The 19,487-nt window shown below is 40.1% G+C and overlaps 2 protein-coding genes across 2 annotated transcripts in view; both read right to left on the bottom strand.

The window, feature by feature from the left end:
• Nucleotides 1-19,487, bottom strand: part of RIPOR2 (RHO family interacting cell polarization regulator 2) — a 275,401-nt gene that overhangs the window by 175,116 nt on the left and 80,798 nt on the right. The window lies entirely within an intron of this gene.
• Nucleotides 13,791-14,308, bottom strand: LOC132538268 (mitochondrial import receptor subunit TOM5 homolog). The gene has a single exon (XM_060190885.1). It carries the CDS (start codon nt 14,255-14,257, stop codon nt 14,102-14,104), a length of 156 nt encoding a protein of 51 aa, XP_060046868.1. The 5' UTR covers nt 14,258-14,308; the 3' UTR covers nt 13,791-14,101.

The raw sequence follows: 19,487 nt of genomic DNA, 5'->3' as shown, positions 1-19,487 counted from the left end.
GATGGGCCTAGACCTCGAATCAACCCTCTCTCCATTGTTACTGGACATCTCTATCAGGAACAACAAGATAGACCCCTTTGTGGGTAGAGAATGTTCCATCCTCTGAAGGAAGGCTGGGCAACATATTCTGTGCTACACCTGAGGAAGATGGGTCCTGAAATTGGGGCAGCTTGGAACATTCCTACTCATGACCACAGAATGTGAGCTCAGATCTACAGGGATGCTATGGTCACATAGGTTCCTAAGCTGAATATGGGCCCCTGATCACATCAAATTGATGGGGTTTACAGTCAACAATATTTATATCCCTATCCCATATTAGGGAGCTACTCTCTTCCCTGACCCAGCTTTCTGCTCTTTTTTCCAACCATGACATCATCTCCCTAGACAATAACTAGAATCCACCTCCAAACCAGATTTCAGGATCAGGAAAAAAAAAAAAAAAAGACGAAACTAGTATAGTCATGGGCCCTTTGGAATATAACTAAAAGATCCCTACTACCTACCTACAAAAAGGACACTCCCCCAACTCTTCATTTGCACTATTACAGCCTCTATGTTCATGATTAGTCAACAACTTGTTTGGCTTTATATGTTAATTCTCTTTTCAGCCACCAGGTTCCAGATGCTAGCATGATGCCAATCAGGCTTCCCTGGACAGACAACCCCACTAATGTGTCCTGTAGCTCCAATTTCCCAGAGCCCTGCCTCACCAGGGAAAGAGAGAGACAGGCTGGGAGTATGGATTGACCTGTCAATGCCCATGTTCATTCAGGAAGCTATTACAGAAGCCAGACCTTCCACCTTCTGCATCCCAGAATGACCCTGGCTCCATACTCCTAGAGTGATAAAGAATAGGAAAGCTGCCAGGGGAGGGATGGATACGTAGGTCTGATGGTGGGAATTATGTGGATTTGTACCGCTTTTATCTTATGGTTTTGTCAATGTTTTCTTTTTATAAATTAAAAAGAGAGAGAGAGAGAAACCTGCAGCACTGTTTAACTTATCATTAAATTCCCAACTACAGGCAGAGGCTGGGGACTTGAACCTGGATCCTTGTACGTGGTAACACATGTGCTCATCCAAGTGCACCACTGCCCAGCCCGGAAATAAACATTTTTCTTATGTAAATTACTCTGCTAATTACCAGACTTCTGCGTCTGGTAATTGCATAGGTGAATTTACATTCTGTTATCTTCCAAGTGCTAGAGAAAGGAGCTTCATACTTCAAAGGCTTCTAGCAGCCCAGGATGTAGCACCGCAGCACACCAAACAACATGCAACTGTGAGTTTGATCCCTGGCACTTTGTCTGCCAGAGTGGTGCTCTGGTTCTTTCTTATAAATTCACAAAATTTTAAATAGGTAAACAAAAGGTAAGACTTCCATAAACATATCCCTTCAGAGGCCAATGATGTTGATCAGTAGTAGAGTACATGCCTTACATATAAGAGGCCCCAGATTTGATCCCCAGACCCTGTTCATGACCCTTCCCCCAAGAGCTTCTTTTTAAAAAATTTCTTTATTGGGGGATTAATAGTTTACAGTTAACAGTAAAATACAGTAGTTTGTACATGCATAACATTTCCCAGTTTTCCACATAAGAATTCAACTCCCACTAGGTCCTCCTCTGCCCATATTCCAGCACCTGAACTTCCCCCACACACACCCCAGAGTCTTCTACTTTGCTGCAATACACTAAATCCAGTCCAAGTTCTGCTTTGTGTTTTCTCTCCTGATCTTGTTTTTCAACTTCTACCTGTGAGTGAGATCATCCCATATTTATCCTTCTTTTTCTGACTTATCTCACTTAACATGATTCCTTCAAGCTCCATCCAAGATGGGGTGAATAAGGTGAATTCACTATTTTTAATAGCTGAGTAGTATTCCATTGTGTATAAAGACCACAACTTGCTCAGTCACTTATCTGTTGTTGGACATAGATTGGTTCAAGGTTTTGGCTATTACAAATTATGCTGCTATGGGCATGGTTATACAGAAATCTTTTTGGATGGGTATGTTTGGTTCCTCAGGATATATCCCAAGGAGACGAATTGCAGGGCCCCAAGACCTTCTTGAAACTACTATACAAGAACTTCCAAAGCAAGTGCTAATAATGCTATTATATGTTTCTCCACACTATAGGTTTGCTTTGGATTTCTGCCCCCCTTTTTTCTATATTTTTTTTATTGGGAGGTTGATGGTTTATAATACACTGTTCTCATCTTACCAAGATAGCTGTCTGTAATACACTCTCACACCCAATTTAGGTCCATTATCATGTACCCGGATGCAAAAGCCCCCCCAACCCTTCCCCCACTCCCAACCTTCCCTCTGCCCTCTTTCCCCAGTTTTTTGCTTTGGTGCAGTACACCACAAGTCCAATTTTTTACTTTATATTTCCCTTTTATGTTCTTGTTTCCTAAGTTTTACCTATGAGAAAGGTCATCCCATATTTATCCTCCTCTTACTGGTTTATCTCACTTAACATGATTTCTTCAAGTTCTATCTAAGATGAGGTGAAGAAAATGACTTTATTATTCTTAATAGCTGAGTAGTATTGCATTTCTTAGTCATTCATCTATTGTTAGTCACAAAGACTACTGTTTTTTAATCTTTTCCTTTTTTAAATTTCTTTATTGGGGAATTAATGTTTTACATTCAACAGTAAATACAATAGTCTGTATGTGCATAACATTCCCCTGTTTCCCATAAAACAATACAACCCCCACTAGGTCCTCTGTCATCCTTCTTGGAACTGTATTCTCCTCTCCCACCCACCCCCAACCCAGAGTCTTTTACTTTGATGAGATACGCCAATTCCATCTCAGGTTCTACTTTTTTTTTTCTTCTGATCTTGTTTTTCAACTTCTGCCTGAGAGTAAGATCATCCTATATTCATCCTTCTGTTTCTGACTTATTTCATTCAACATGAATTTTTCAAGGTCCATCCAACATCAGCTGAAAATGGTGAAGTCACCATTTTTTACAGCTGAGTAGTATTCCATTGTGTATATATACCACAACTTGCTCAGCCACTCATCTGTTGTTGGACACCTGGGTTGCTTCCAGGTTTTGGCTATTAAAAATTGTGCTTCTAAGAATATATGTGTACAGATCTTTTTGGATGGATGTGTTAGGTTCCTTAGGATATATCCCAAGGAGAGGAATTGCAGGATCATAGGGTAGGTCCATTTCTAGCCTTCTGAGAGTTCTCCAGACTGTTCTCCACAGAGGTTGGACCAATTTACATTCCCACCAGCAGTGCAGGAGGGTTCCTTTGACCCCACATCCTCTCCAGCATTTGCTGCTGTTACCTTTTCTGATGTATAACATTCTCACAGGAGTGAAGTGGTATCTCACTGTTGTCTTTATTTGCATTTCTCTGACAATCAGAGACTTGGAGCATTTTTTTCATGTGTTTCTCTGCCTTTTGGATCTCTTCTGTGGTGACTATTCTGTCCATGTCCTCCCTCCCATTTTTGGATGGGGTTATTTGTTGTCTTGTTGTTGAGTTTGGCAAGCTCTTTATATATTCTGGTTATTAACCTCTTGTCTTATGTCTGGCATGTAAAGACCTTCTCCCATTCTGTGAGGGGTCTCTTGGTTGGGGTAGTGGTTTCTTTTGCTGTGAAGAAGCTTTTTAATTTGATGTAGTCCCATAGGTTTATACTTGCCTTAGTCTTCTTTGTAGCTGGATTCATTTCATTGAAGATGTCTTTTTGAAATTTATGCAGAAAAGAGTTCTGCCAATATTTTCCTCTAAGTATCTGACAGTTTGTGGTCTAACATCCAAGTCCTTGATCCACTTGGAATTTATATTTGTCTTTGGTTAAATACAGTGGTCAGTTTCATTCTTCTGCATGTTTCAACCCATTTTCTTGAACACCATGTGTTGAAGAGACTCTTTTAATAGTCTGGGCACCTTTGTCAAAGATTAGATGTCCATAGGTGTGGGGGCCACATAGACTACTTCTAAGTTGGGGCTATAGCAAATTGTGCTGCTATGAATATAGGTATATGCACATCTTTTTGGATAGATGTGTTTAGTTCCTTGGGATATATATGAGTTCTTCAGACTGCTCTCCACAGGAATTGGACCAATTTACATTCCAATCAGCACTGCAAGAGGGTCTCTTTACCCTTGAAACCTCTCCAACATTTGTTGTGACTGTCCTTTCTGATGTATGACATTCCCACAGGAGTGAAGTGGTATCTTGTCTTTATTTGCACTTCTCTATTTCTCTGATTATGACTTGGCTATAGTTTGAGATCTGAGAATGTGATGCCTCCAGTCTTTTTCTTTTCTTTCTTTCTTTTTTTTTTTTCAAGATTGTTTTAGCAATTCTCTGATTCCAGAGAAACTTTTGTAGCATTTGTTCAATTCTTTTAAAGATATTTGATGGGAACTTGATGGGGATAATATTAAATCTGTATATGGCTCTCTGGGTAGAATAGTCATTAAATATGGGATCTCTTTTCAGCTCTATGTTATGGTGGTACCAGGAGTTGAACTTGGAATCTGGGAGACTCAGGTATGAATGTATTTGTGCATAATTATCGGGCTATCTCCCCAGCTTGGAACCACATGTTAATCATTCATTCATTTTAATGAGGTATACAGAGAGGAAGACACACACACTAGAGCACTGATCAGTTCTGGTTTATGGTGGTGGTGTTAGGGACTGAGTCTGAGACTCCAGAGCCTCAGGTATGCTTTTTTTTTTTTTTTTTTAATAACCATTGTGCTGTCTCTCCAGCTCATACCTCTTTTTCATTATCTTTATATTTTTGGATAGAGAAGTCAGAAATTGAGAGGGTAGGGGGTGATAGGGAGAGAGACACTTACAGCACTGCTTCACCGCTCACAAAGCTTTCCCCCTGCAGGTGGGGAACAGGGGCTCGAACCTAGGTCTTTGAGCATTGTAACATGAACATGTGCCGTCAACCAGGTGCACCACCACCTGCCCCCACCCCCCACCTACACACACACACACACACACACACACACACACACACACACACACACCAGAGCATTGAAGTTTCCTTCAATGCAGTGTGGGCAGGACTTGAACTTGGGCTATGCATATGCCAAAGCAGCACAGTATCCAACTGAACAGTTTTAGCCCCTGCATCCACCATCACAGTTCTTTTAGCTTTCTCAATGCACTTAAAAAACTACATAGCATATTAATAGAAATATTAAAAAATATTAAAAACTAATTGTCTGGGAGGTGGCACAGTGCATAAAGCATTGGACTCTCAGTCGTGAGGTCCTAAATTCAATCCCATGAAGCACCGGTACCAGAGTGATGTCTGGTCATTTCTCTTTCTCTGCCGATCTTCTTCATAAATAAATAAGATCTTTAAAAAAAATAAATATTGGGGGCTGGGAGGTAGTGCAGTGGTTTAAGTGCACACGGTGCTAAGTGCAAGGACTGGCAAGGATCCTGGTTCCAGCTCTGGCTCCCTATCTACAAGGGGGTCACTTCACAGGCAGTGAAGTAGGTCTGCAGGTATCTCTTTCCCCATCTCTCTTGATTTCTCTCTGTCCTATCCAACAACAGCAATGGCAACAATGACAATAACAACAAGGGCAGCAAAATGGGAAAAATGACCTCCAGGAGCAGTGGATTCATACTGTAAGCACCGAGCCCCAGCAATAACCCTAGAGGCAAATAAATAAATAAATAAATTAGTAGAATTATACTCCTCTTATCCTACAGTCTTACTGATCATTATTAAATCAATGAGAGAGAGAGAGAAAGAGAGAACAGACTTTGTTTCTAGTGTTTTATGGATAAGATTTTCACTGGTCCCTAAAACACAGAATCAACCTTACTAATGCTATTTAGTTCCCTTTTCTTTAAACTTACTGGGATAAGATGGCATATGGGAACGGAACTTGTGGTAAAGATAACCTTGCCACAAAAGGACTCCACCCCTGCTTACCTTCCGGTAGATCTAGTTGTAAACATGTAGTGAATGGTAAATGTGGGGCTTCTTGTATTCTTCGCTGTGCATCGCCACACCATCATCTCTAGTGGAATTGTCCCAGAATACAAAACTTACTCTTTTGAAATGTGATGAAGCAACACAGAATTCAGAAAAATGATGACTACATTTTTCTGCACCATATTGCACTCTTTTTGCACAATGTGTGAGAACATAAGAAGAGAAACCCATAGAAGGAAACAGAACAATTGAAGTTGTTGATTGGACAGGCTGCAAGAATATTAAAAAATCAGCTAGCTGACATTCTTCCTGATTCTTATTCTTATTTCCAAACTTCCATAATTTTTTCTCTCCCATTATTCTTTTTTCATCCATCCATCTAGCCACCCACCTATCTAGCCATCCAGCGATCTAGCCATAATTTCTTGGGCATTCTGTCATTCTAACTGATGAAAATGCAGACTGTGAATGGTATGCGGGCAAAGGTTAAATCTAGCTGCTGGGTGGAGTTGCTGATTTGCTGGGTTTGCTGATTTGGGTAGTGCTGATTGTAAGATACCAACATGAGACCACTGCACCACTGAATACAAAGCTGGGAAGAAACACACAGCAAGTGCACAGAAAATGGTTAGAGGTGATAATTAGGAAGTGGTGGGTTCTGTTAAATTTGTTTTATTAGAATGTATTTAGCTGTATGCTTAGATAATAAAATAATGGCTGTTTTCATAATTGTCTCATATATAAAAATATTAGGTTGGCAGAAAAGTCATGACATATTTTCCTGTTTTTCTAGGCAAAAATGCATCATGACTTTTCTTGTAACCCAATGTAACAATTGACTCTCATAAGCAAGCTCCCCCACACAGGTGAGCTGAGATAAGCTAGGTACATTGCCTACTCTATGAAAGCTGTTTTTATCTAATAAGATAAACATACATGTGTAAATAAGGAACAGATAATGTGATAGTGCAATAGGAGAATGTTCTGGATATAAACTCAGTGGGAAAGTACAGTGAGAACTACAAAATAATATCACCTTAAAGAGAGGCTGTTGACCTGGACTCAACACAAGTACCTCTAAATACAAAGAAGATTGGTTTGAACTCAACATACGATCCTTCCCTATTCCGTAGTATTGTCCATCTCTAGTCAGCATTTTCAGACTCCAGTGCCACTGCAAAATTGTCATCCTTGAAAGTACATTGACTAGGTAATTTTTAACTTTAATTGTATTTATTTATTTTTTATTGCCACCAGAGTTATCGCTGGGGGTCAGTGCAGGTTCTACAAAACTTCAGCTCCTGGTGGCCCTTCCTTCCTTCCTTCCTTCCTCCTTCCTTCCTTCCTTCCTTCCTCCCTCCCTCCCTCCCTCCCTCCTTCCTTCCTTCCTTCCTTCCTTCCTTCCTTCCTTCCTTCCTTCCTCCCTCCCTCCCTTCCTTCCTCCCTTCCTCCCTTCCTCCCTTCCTCCCTCCCTCTCTCCCTCCCTCCCTTCCTTCCTCCCTTCCTCCCTCCCTCTCTTCCTTCCTCCCTTCCTTCCTTCCTCCTTCCTCCCTCCCTCCCTCCCTTCCTTCCTCCCTTCCTCCCTCCCTCTCTCCCTCCCTCCCTTCCTTCCTCCCTTCCTCCCTGCCTCTCTCCCTCCCTCCCTTCCTTCCTCCCTCCCTCTCTTCCTTCCTCCCTTCCTCCCTCCCTCTCTTCCTTCCTCCCTTCCTTCCTTCCTCCCTTCCTCCCTCCCTCTCTCCCTTCCTTCCTTCCTCCCTTCCTCCCTCCCTCCCTTCCTTCCTTCCTTCATCCCTCTCTCCCTTCCTCCCTCCCTTCCTCCCTTCCTTCCTTCCTTCCTTCCTTCCTTCTTTCCTTCCTTCCTTCCTTCCTTCCTTCCTTCCTTCCTCTCTCTCTTTTTTTATTTTTACTTTGTTTTTATTTGACATGACAGAGAAATTGAGAAGGAAGGGGAAATAGAGAGGGACATAAAAAAGGATGACACGGGAGTCGGGCTGTAGCGCAGCAGATTAAGCGCAGGTGGCGCAAAGCACAAGGACCGGCATAAGGATCCCGGTTCGAACCCCGGCTCCCCACCTGCAGGGGAGTCGCTTCACAGGCAGTGAAGCAGGTCTGCAGGTGTCTATCTTTCTCTCCTCCTCTCTGTCTTCCCCTCCTCTCTCCATTTCTCTCTGTCCTATCCAACAATGACGACAACAACAATAATAACTACAACAATAAAACAACAAGGGCAACAAAAGGGAATAAATAAATAAAATTAAAAAAAAAAGGAAGACACCTATAGACCTGCTACACCACTCATGAAGTGTCCCCCCTGCAGGTGGGGAGCAGGGCCTCGAAGCCAGATCCTTGAGCATGGTGAGTGCACCACCACAGGCCTCCAAGTATATTGACTAGGCAAGGGAAAATTCTAACTTTGAAGTCCAAACCAAAATAAAAAACCAAAAACAAGCAAACAAACAAAAAAAACCCCACAACTCAGCAGGGCACAATTAGGGGCTAGGGTGAACAGAAACTGCTCAGTGCAATAGATGAGTCATATGTAGAGCTATGCAACCAAATTTTCAACAGCGACATCTTATGGCAATGAAGAATGCAGCAAAAATTGAGTGATATTTTCCATTTTACAGGATTCCAGAATTGACAGTAAAATTTATGCTCTATGGCAGGCCCTCAGATTAATAGACATTTCAGTGCCTGGTAAGAGCTTGAGGGAATTCCTCCTGATATGGCATATGTGGAATAGATCAAATAATTTCAAGATCGAGTTATTACAATTTATATTTTGGTTTGCAGAACAGGTCCTAGGTTACATATCTTCCACATTTGTGCATAAGTGCTTAGAGAAAAAGATTTTGGCTAGTGGAATAGAATTGAGAGCCCAGAAGTAAGGCTCCACACCAATGGACATCTAATCTTTGACAAAGGTGCCCCCGACTATGAAATGGGGAAGGGGGAGTCTTTACAACAAATGGTGTTAAAAAAAAATGGTTGAAATGTGCAGAAGAATGAAACTGAACCACTATATTTCACCAAATACAAAAGTAAATTCCAAGTGGATCAAGGACTTATATATTAGATCAGAAGCTATCATATATTTATTTATTTATTTATTTATTTAAATTATCTTTATTTATTGGATAGAGACAGCCAGAAATTGAGAGAATGAGGGGAGACAGAGAGACACCTGCAGCCCTGCTTCACCACTTTTCCCCTGCAGGTGGGGGCCGAGGGGCTTGAACCTGGGTCCTTGCGCATCGTGACATGTATAGTCAATCAGGTAAGCCACCACCTGGCCCTGAAACTATCAGATACTTAGAGGAAAATATTGGCAGAACTCTTTTACATATAAATTTTAAAGACATTTTCAATGCTAAAAATCCAGTTATGAAGAAGACTAAAACAAAAAGAAATGAATGGGACTACATCAAATTGAAAAACTTCTGCAGAGAAAATAACAAAACAAAAACAAACACCACCCAAATAAAGAGGCCTTCCACAGAGTAGGAGAATATCTTTACATGCCATACGTCAGACAAGAGTTTAATAGCCAAAATATATAAAGAGCTTTCCAAACTCAACCACAAGAAAACAAATGACCACATCCAAAAATGGGGAGAGGGTATGAACAGAATGTACTGCATAGAAGAGATACAAAAAGGCAACAAACGTGAAAAAAATGCTCCAACTCATTGATGTCCAGAAAAATGCAAATAAAGACAACAATGAGATACTTCTTCACTCCTGTGAGAATGTCATAAACCAGAAAAGGTAACAGCAACAAATGCTAGAGAGGTTGTGAGGACAAGGAATTCTCCTGCATTGCTGGTGGAACTGTAAATTGGTCCAACCCCTGAGGAGAACAGTCTTGAGAACTCTCAGAAGGCTAGAAGTGGACCTACCCTATGACCCTGCAATTCCTCTCCTGGGGATATATCCTAAGTAGCTAAACATACCCATCCAAGAAGATTTGTGTATGTCTATGTCCAATATGCCTAAGCACAATTTGTAATGGTCAAAATCTGGAAGCAACCCAAGTGTCCAACAACAGATGAGTGGCTGAGCAAGTTGTGGTCTTTATACACAATGGCATTAAAAATGGTGATTTCACCTTCTTCACCCCATCATGGATAGAGTTTGAAGCAACCATGTTAAGTAAGATAAGCCAGAAACAAAAGGATGAATGTATGGAATGATCTCATTCATAGGCAGAAGTTGTAAAACAAGATCAGAAGAAAAAACATAAAGCAAAGCTCAAGATTAGCTTAATGCAAATTTAACTTCTACTAGGTCTACTCAACATCAAAAAGTTAATTGTGACATTCTTCTATGCAAACACTAAGTTAGAAGAAGTTGAAATCCAGAAATCAATTCCTTTTACTATAGCAACAAAAACAATAACATATTTAGGAATAAACCTAACCAAAGAAGTGAAAGACTTGTATACTGAAAATTATGAGTCACTACTCAAGGAAATTGAAAAAGACACAAAGAAGTGGAAAAATATTCCATGTTCATGAGTTGGAAGAATTATTTTTATTATTATTATTTAAAAAATATTTATTTATTCCCTTTTTTTGTCCTTGTTGTTTTTATTGTTGTGGTTATTATTGTTGTTGTTGATGTCATTGTTGTTGGATAGGACAGAGAGAAATGAAGAGAGGAGGGGAAGACAGAGAGGAGGAGAGAAAGGTTGACACCTGCAAACCTGCTTCACCGTCTGTGAAGCGACTCCCTTGCAGATGGGGAGCCAGGGGCTCGAACCGGGATCCTTACGCCGGTCCTTGCGCTCTGCGCCACTTGCGCTTAACCTGCTGTGCTACAGCCCGACTCCTGAGTTGGAAGAATTAACATCATCAAAATGAATATACTACAAAGAGCCATCTACAAATTTAATGCTATCCCCACCAAGATCCCAACCACATTTTTTAAAGAGAATAGAACAAATGCTACAAATGTTTATCTGGAACCAGAAAAGACCTAGAATTGCCAAAACCATCTTGAGAAGAAAGAACCAGAGGTATCACACTCCCAGATCTCAAATTGTATTATAGAGCCATTGTCATAAAAACTGCTTGGTACTTGAACATGAATAGACACACTGATCATAGAATAGAATTGAGAGCCCAGAAATAAGTCCCCACACCTATGGACATCTAATCTTTGACAAAGGTCCCTAGTCTATTAAATGGAGAAAGCAGAGTCTCTTCAACTCATGGTGTTCGAGAAAATGGTTGAAACATGCAGAAGAATGAAACTGAACCACTTTATTTCACCTAATACAAAAGTAAATTCCAAGTGGATCAAGTACTTGGACATTAGACCACAAACTGTCAGATACTTAGAGGAAAATATTGGCAGAACTCTTTTCCGCATAAATTTCAAAGACATCTTCAATGAAACTAATCCAATTACAAAGAAGACTAAGGCAAGTATCAACCTATGGGACTACATCAAATTAAAAAGATTCTGCACAGCTAAAGAAACCACTATCCAAATGAAGAGACCCCTCACAGAATGGGAGAAGGTCTTTACATGCCATATATCCGACAAGAGGTTAATAACCAGAATATATAAAGAGCTTGCCTAACTCAACAACAAGACAACAAATAACCCCATCCAAAAATGGGAGGAGGACATAGAATAGTCACCACAGAAGAGACCCAAAAGGCAAAGAAACACATGAAAAAAATGCTCCACGTCTTTGATTATCAGAGAAATGCAAATAAAGACAACAATGAGATACCACTTCACTCCTGTGAGAATGTCATACATCAGAAAAGGTAACAGAAACAAATGCTGGGGAGGTTGTGGGGTTAAAGGAACCCTCCTGCACTGCTGGTGGGAATGTAAATTGGTCCAATCTCTGTGGAGAACAGTCTGGAGAACTCTCAGAAGGCTAGAAATGGACCTACCCTATGATCCTGTAATTTGTCTCCTGGGGATATATCCTAAGGAACCCAACACATCCATCCACAAAGATCTGTGTACATGTATGTTCTTAGCAGCACAATTTGTAATAGCCAAAAACTGGAAGCAACCCAGATGTCCAACAACAGATGAGTGGCTGAACAAGTTGTGGTATATATACACAATACTACATAGCTGTAAAAAATTATGACCACCATTTTCAGCTGATCTTGAATGGACCTTGAAAAATTCATGTTAAGTGAAATAAGTCAGAAAGAGAAGGATGAATATGGGATGATCTCACTCTCAGGCAGAAGTTGAAAACAAGATCAGAAGAGAAAGCACAAATAGAACCTGAACTGGAATTGGTGTATCACACCAAAGTAAAAGACTCTGGGGTGGGTGAGTAGGGAGAATACGGATCCAAAAAGGATGACAGAGGACCTAATGGGGGTTGTATTGTTATATGGAAAACTGGGAAATGTTATGCATGTACAAACTATTGTATTTACTGTTGCATGTAAAACATTAGTTCCCCAATAAAGAAATAAAAAAGAATATATGTATACTTCATATATATATGAAGAGCTCAGTAAACTAAGTAGTAAACAAACAAATGACAACAAGTATAAAACAACATTAAAATGGGGGAGTTGGGGGCCAGGTGTTGGCACACCTGGTTGAGTGCACGTTACAGTGCACAAGAACTGAGGTTCGAGCTTCCAGTCCCCACCTGCAAGGGGAAAGCTTCACAAGTGGTAAAGCAGTGCAGCAGGTATCTATCTCTCTGTCTCTCTCCCTAACACCCTCTTCCCTTTCAATTTATGACAGTCTCTATCCAACAAATAAATAAAGATAAAAAATATTTTTAAATCTGTTTAAAAAATAGGGAATTGAGAAAGTTTACCCATGTGTCAATAAGGAAAAAAGAGAGAGAGAGAGAGAACCCGAACTTACAATAGAGGGACTGGGGTTTCAGACACTGGTGGTGGGAAAAGTGCAGAGTTGTACCTCTGTTATTTTGTAATTTTATAAAACACTAATATATATATATATATTTAAAGCAACAATGGTAGAAACTGCCCTACCCTCTGAAGAGAGGCTGGGTCAGTCTATTCTGCCACTCAAGGACGACTGGTTCTGAAATGAATGCAGCATTGAGTGTTCCCAGCTGTGACTATGGACTGTGATCTCAGATTGACAGGGATTTGGAGGTTACACAGGCTCCTGTGCTAAATGTGGGTATACATGGCCCCTGGGTCAGATTGATGTGATAAACAGTTAATTGTATTTATAAAATTTCTTTAAATTTGGGAGCTACTTTCTACCCTAATTCATATTTTTTGTCAGTTTTAAGTGATATGTTTATTAAAAATATAGACTAATGGTCCTGTGCTTTAAGATCATTGTCGGTGTGTGCTGGCTTCCATAAAAACGTAAGTAATTTTAACATACTGTGACAGAAGTACAAAGGTGAACAGAAATGATTGATAAGACAGTATCATTGCAGACATCATTCCTTTATAATTAATACGTGTTAGAAAATGGGATTTGCAGTTATGACTCCAACATCTATGGAGGCTGAATATCACAGGCATAAGGGCATACTATAACAAAACTTCTTTTCCCAAGTAGTTTTGTTTTACCTATGGAGGCCAGATGCTAGACTTGTTCTTAAAAGTAAAAAATTGGGAGTTGGGCAGTAGCGCTGCGGTTTAAGTGCACTTGGTGCTAAGGATTGGGTTCAAGCCCCTGGCTCCCCACCTGCAGGGGCATCACTTCACATGCCGTGATGCAGGTCTGCCAGTGTCTATCTTTCTCTCCCCCTCTGTCTTCCCCTTCTTTCTTCGTTTCTCTCTGTTCTAAACAAGGTAGACATCAATAACAACAACAAGGGGGCGGGGTAGATAGCATAATGGTTATGCAAACAGACTGTCATGCCTGAGGCTCTGAAGTCACAGGTTCAAATCCCCGCACCACCATAAACCAGAGCTGATCAGTGCTCTGGTTAAAAAAAAAAAAAAAGTAAATAAACTACTCTTGTAAACAACAATAACAATAAAAAATAAAACAAGGGCAACAAAGGGAAAATAAATAAATATAAATTTTTTTTAAAAAAAAGTAAAAATCTTATATCTATTCAAAGTCTCTTAAATCCTGCTGGGCCTATCCATGTGCAGGTAGGAATAGAAACTGTAACCAGGCTCTTCACGTTAGGCATTCATATGTGGTGAGCAATCTTCACAAGCTGCCCAATATGTTTAAGATAAAGGGAGTGCATTGCAGCAAGGCCACGTAGATGAGAAAGTTCCGTATGGAGATCATATCCTCACACATCTTCCCTTTAATTTCTTCAGAGTCCAGATTCCGAGTGAGGCCCAAGATCAGAAACATCATGGCTCTGCCTAAGCCACTGCTATTAGCTGCAATTCTCTGCTCCTAATTCAGATTTCTAGCCCTATTCTCAGTTCTGACTACTTCATCTCAGACAATATTTTCAGTCCAACTGCATGTTAGTTATCAAGCTCAAACAAAAATTATTAAAGTTATGGGCCCCTTGGAATATACTGAAAATAGGCTTTCTAGCTTCTTTCCACCCTAAGATCCCTATTCTTATCGGCTGTAATCCTTCTCTCTGGTTCCTATTTAACTGTTTAATTTTACTGTTTTGTGTTGCTTTATATCTTAGTGTCTTTCACCCACCAAATTACAGATTTCTTCCTGACTTCCATGACAAATGACCTTACCAATGTGTCTTGAAGTCTCACCTCTCTAGAGCCCTACTCCAATAGGGAAAGATAGAAATAGCCTGGGAGTATGGATAGACCTGCCAATGCTCATGTTCGGTGGAGAAGCAATTACAGAAGCCAGAACTCCAACCTTCTGTATCCAAAAAAAAAATTTTCTCCCTCAGAAGGGGAGAAATGTTAGGGGAAGATGACCAAAAAGCTCTGAACTCCAGTTCCATCAGGACTATTCTGCCACTCAGGGAGAGAGAGAGAGAAGAGGATAAAAAGGAAGAATGTTTGGAAGTAGCAATTAGTGTAGGTGTGACTTAAAAAGGAAGAGAATGCAAGACCATAGGAAAAAAAAAAAAAAGGAAGGGTCCAGGTTGTGATGTACCCAGTTGAGTGCACATGTTACAATGCTCAAGGACCCAAGTTCAAACCCTTGGTCCCCACCTGCAGAGGGGAAACTTTTCAAGTGGTGAAGCAGTTTTGAAGGTGTCTTTTCTCTTTGTCTCTCTGTCTCTATCACTAGGTCACTCTCTCTTTATCTCTTCCCTCTGAATTTCTGGCTGTCTCTATCCAATAAATAAATAAATATAACAAAAAATTTTAAAAGGATATATATATCAGCCCATATCTGTAACCTTGGGAGAACTACTTCAGTTTCTAACAGAGGAGAATGGAGACACAGAATTCTGGTCGTGGGAATGGTGTGGACTTATACCCCTGTTATCTCATAATTTTATAAATCAATAGTAAATTACTAATAACAAAAAGAGGATGAGACACAGAATGAACTTTCATTCTTGAGTATGAGGTAGTATATTACTTTCCTGGGACTACCATAGCAATATATTAGAAGCTGGGTGGTTTCAACAACCAACATTTTTTTTTTTCTCTCATAATTTTGGAGTCTAGAAATTAACAAAGTGCTTTTACATGGCACTCTTCCTGTGTTTCTGTGTTTGCTTCTTAGAGTACCAGTCATACTGGAGTATAGGTCCACCCTATTTTTAGTGTGGTCTCATTTTAATTTAACTAACTACATTTTAAATAGTCCTATTCTAAATATAGTGACAATTTGATCTACTGAGTATTTGCTTGTCATTTTTTTTTTTTTTACGGGAACAAATTTAACCTAGACCAAGTGGCTTTGGAGTTAATATGATTAGTGTGCTAATTCTGCTTTATTCCAGTATTTTCTCAAAACAAAACCTGGGAAGCTTATTACAGAACCTAGAAAGACCCATTCAGGTGTGGTGTTTAGTAATTGGAGGGTGGCCTTGTGAAGGTGGGATAGATTGCTCTATTAACTGCTGACCTTTCTCCCTGAGTAAACCCACTTGTTTCCAATTGACTATAGATGTCCAATGAGAAAAGAGCCTGTTCTATGGGATTTCACTGCTTTGGGTCAACTTTTTCACAGAGAGGGAGACAGAGACAGAGGGAAAGGGAAAGATACCATAGCACTGAAATTTCCATATGGTAGGGACCCAGCTTGAACCAGGGCTGGCATATGTGACAAAGCAGGCAGACTATTCTGGTGAGCTTTCTTGCCATCACTCAGAGGTGGAGTTTTTTGTTGTTGTTGTTGTTGTTGTTTTTGTTTTTTTGCTTCCAAGGTTATTGCTGTGGCTCAGTACCTGCACTACAAATCCACTGCTCCTGGAGGCCATTTTCCCCATTTTGAGGCCCTTATTGCCATTGCTGTTGTTAGAACAGAGAGAAATCAAGAGAGGAGGGGCAGACAGACAAAGGGAGGAAGACCTGCTTCACTGCCGGTGAGGTGACCTGCCTGCAGGTGGGGAGCCTGGATCATTCATCTGGTCCTTGCTCTTTGCACCATGTATGCTTAACCTGCTGTGCTACTGTCTGGGCCCCCAGAGCTGGAGTTTCTCTCTCTCTCTCTTTCTTTCTTCCTTCCTTCCTTCCTTCCTTCCTTCCTTTCCTTTCCTTTCCTTTCCTTTCCCTTCCTTCCTTCCTTCCTTCCTTCCTTCCTTCCTTCCTTCCTTCCTTCCTTCCTCCCCCCCTCTTTCTTTTTGTATTACAGAATTACATGTCAACAGGGCTATTACTACTTATGAATATCCTCTTTTCCTCTTCTCTCTCTGGGTCCTGATGGAATTGGAGTTTAGAGCTCTCTGGTCATCTACCCCTAACATTTCTCCCCCTTTGGGAGTACAGACCAAAATTCTTTATGGCGTGCAGAAGGTAGAAGGTCTGGCCTAGGTAATTGCTTCTCTGTTGGACATGGGCATTGACAGGTCTATCCATACCTCAAGCCTGCTTCTATCTTTCCATAGTGGGGTGGGGCTCTGGAAAGGTGAGAACACTATGTTCTTCATTTCACTTCTAAACATCTACCACAAAGGTTAAAATCAGCAAATATACTCTATGCTGAATAACTTCTGAAAAATACAATGTTTAAAAGTGCCAAGGATCATTCTTTTCATTAAAATTTTAGTCTGAAAAGAAGGAAGAAGTCTAAACAGAAGAAAAAGAAGAGTGAAAAAAAGGAAAAAGATTAAAAAATTCAGTACCACCTCACATCTCCCAAAAAGTCATTGTTACAAATGTAAAATAAAATAGAATATTGATCACCATTTATTAAAAATGTACATATGTATACCTTCATATGTAAATGACAATATGTACATATTAATATGTAAGTACTCTGTTGTCAAGACAACAGATATGGGTGACCTCTATATCCCTGTAGGTCCGAACTTGCATTCTGTGGTCATCAGTAGGAACAGTCCCAGTTGCACCAATTTCAGAACCCATGTTCTTCCATTGGATAGAGTATGTTATCCAATCCCCCTTCGGAGGATAGAACATTCTCTACCATTGTTGATCCACACTGAAGGCAAGGTCCTATGGGTACTCCCAGAGTGGTCCATTATGTTGTTTCTGATGGAGATGACCAGTGATAATTAGGAGAGGGATTGGATATGGAGCTCTAGTGGTAGGAGTTGTATCCCTCTTATCCTATGGTCTTGTCATTGTTTCCATTTTATAAATAAATACATTTTTTAAAAAGTGTGTGTGTGTGTGTGTGCGTAAAAGTGTATGTATGTGTGTTTTGCATGTGTGGGAATGTGTGTGTGTACACATCCTCCTTAGGCACAGTATTCAACTGTAGCTGAAAATTCTTATACCATACATATCTATGTATCTCCTTTTCTTTGTTTTGAAATAATGATAGATTCATAAGGAGTTACAAAAATAGTACAGAAGTTATATAGATTTTTTTAACCCAGTTTTGCTCAATGATGCTTTGCATAAGTATAGCACAGTACCAACAAGAGGAAATTGACATTTGTACAGTGTGTATGTGAAGTTTTAAGCCATTTTATCAGATGTTTAATTCCTGTAACCACTATTACACTCAAAATGCAGAACTGTGTCATCATCACAAAGATAAGTAAGAGAGTGAGGGTGCTGGGTTCTTTCCACCTTACTCCTTTATTACGATCACCTCCCTTGAGATTTAAACTTTGTATGGACTGCAGTTGGGCTAGGGAAGATCTCCTTCTAAACTGTAGGCAGGGCCTGGGTTTTCTCTGCTATTTAATTATTTTTTTCTCCTTGGTGATGAAATTATGGGAAGCTGATTTTCCTTTTTAAAGTTTTTAATGCTATCCTATTTTATTTGTAGCCCGGGCTTTTCCAGGACTTTATTCACTCCCCATTCACTTTTTCTCGCCATATTTTATTTGTGATTAACCACGGGTTAAAAGATTGTAAAGTTACAGGGTGTAGTTCCACACCATACCTACCACCAAAGTTCACTTTACAGACTTTTTTTTTTTTTAAGAGAGAAAGAAAGAAAGAGAAGGAGAGACACTACAACACTGTTCCTGCTTGTGAATGGTGTTCCCATGTAGTGGTTGGAGGCTTGAACCTAGGTCCTGGTGCAAGGTAAAATGTCCGCTCTGTCAGGTGAACTATCTACCAGTGATTTTTTTTGGAAAGTTAATAACATATATAAATTTAAAAAATGAATACAATAAAGAAATCAGAAACATTTTTAAAGAAAATATTTGTATTTTTAATGAAAGATGTTTTCACATCGAATATGTTGGTTTAAATTCACTATTTCATGAATAAGTAAGTAGAGACTAGTCAAATAATTCTAGCAGATTGGAAACCCTTTGGTACATTTTCATTACAGAAGACAAGGGACTGGTGGTGGAGTGATTCTGTGCTGTCTCCTACTCTTTCTCTCTCAATATCAAATAACAAGAATAACAAAGGAGTTGTTTTGGGAGCAGTGGGATTGTACATGTATAACCTTCACTCCCCCCCACACACACATTACCAGCAGCAGCAAACTGCCTGCTGAAGCCGGAAGACTTGTTTTTTAAGAACAAAAATAACAGGAAGTCTGTAGTTTAGGATGTAGCATAGTGGCTAGTGTTAGACTTAAAGCGTGAGGTCCTAAGTTTGATCCCCAGTTTTTTGTGTGCCAGAGTAAAGTTCTGGTTCTTGCTCTCCTGTTAAGATATAGTAAGCATAGCTAACTATCAAGGAGAAGTGTGTATTGTTTCCTATGGTTACTGTAACTAATTACTATAAATGTAGTGGCTTAAAACTGTACAAAGTCATCACTTTCCAGAGGTCAGCAGTCTGAAATAGATCACACTGGGCTGTTTGTGAGGTCCTTGTAACAATTACTTTTCTGGTAGTCGGGCGGTAGCGCAGCGGGTTAAGTGCAGGTACTACAGAGTACAAGGACCGGCTCTAGGATCCTGGTTTGAGTCCCTGGCTCCCCACCTGCAAGGGAGTCACTTCACAGGCAGTGAAGCAGGTCTGCAGGTGTCTATTTCTCTCCCCCATCTCTGTCTTCCCCTCTTTTCTCCATTTCTCTCTGTCCTATCTAACGACAATGACATCAA

Source organism: Erinaceus europaeus, chromosome 4 (assembly GCF_950295315.1).
Source record: "Erinaceus europaeus chromosome 4, mEriEur2.1, whole genome shotgun sequence".
In the NCBI taxonomy this organism is placed as follows: Eukaryota; Metazoa; Chordata; class Mammalia; order Eulipotyphla; family Erinaceidae; genus Erinaceus; species Erinaceus europaeus.
This window is presented reverse-complemented; position numbering and strand designations above follow the sequence as displayed.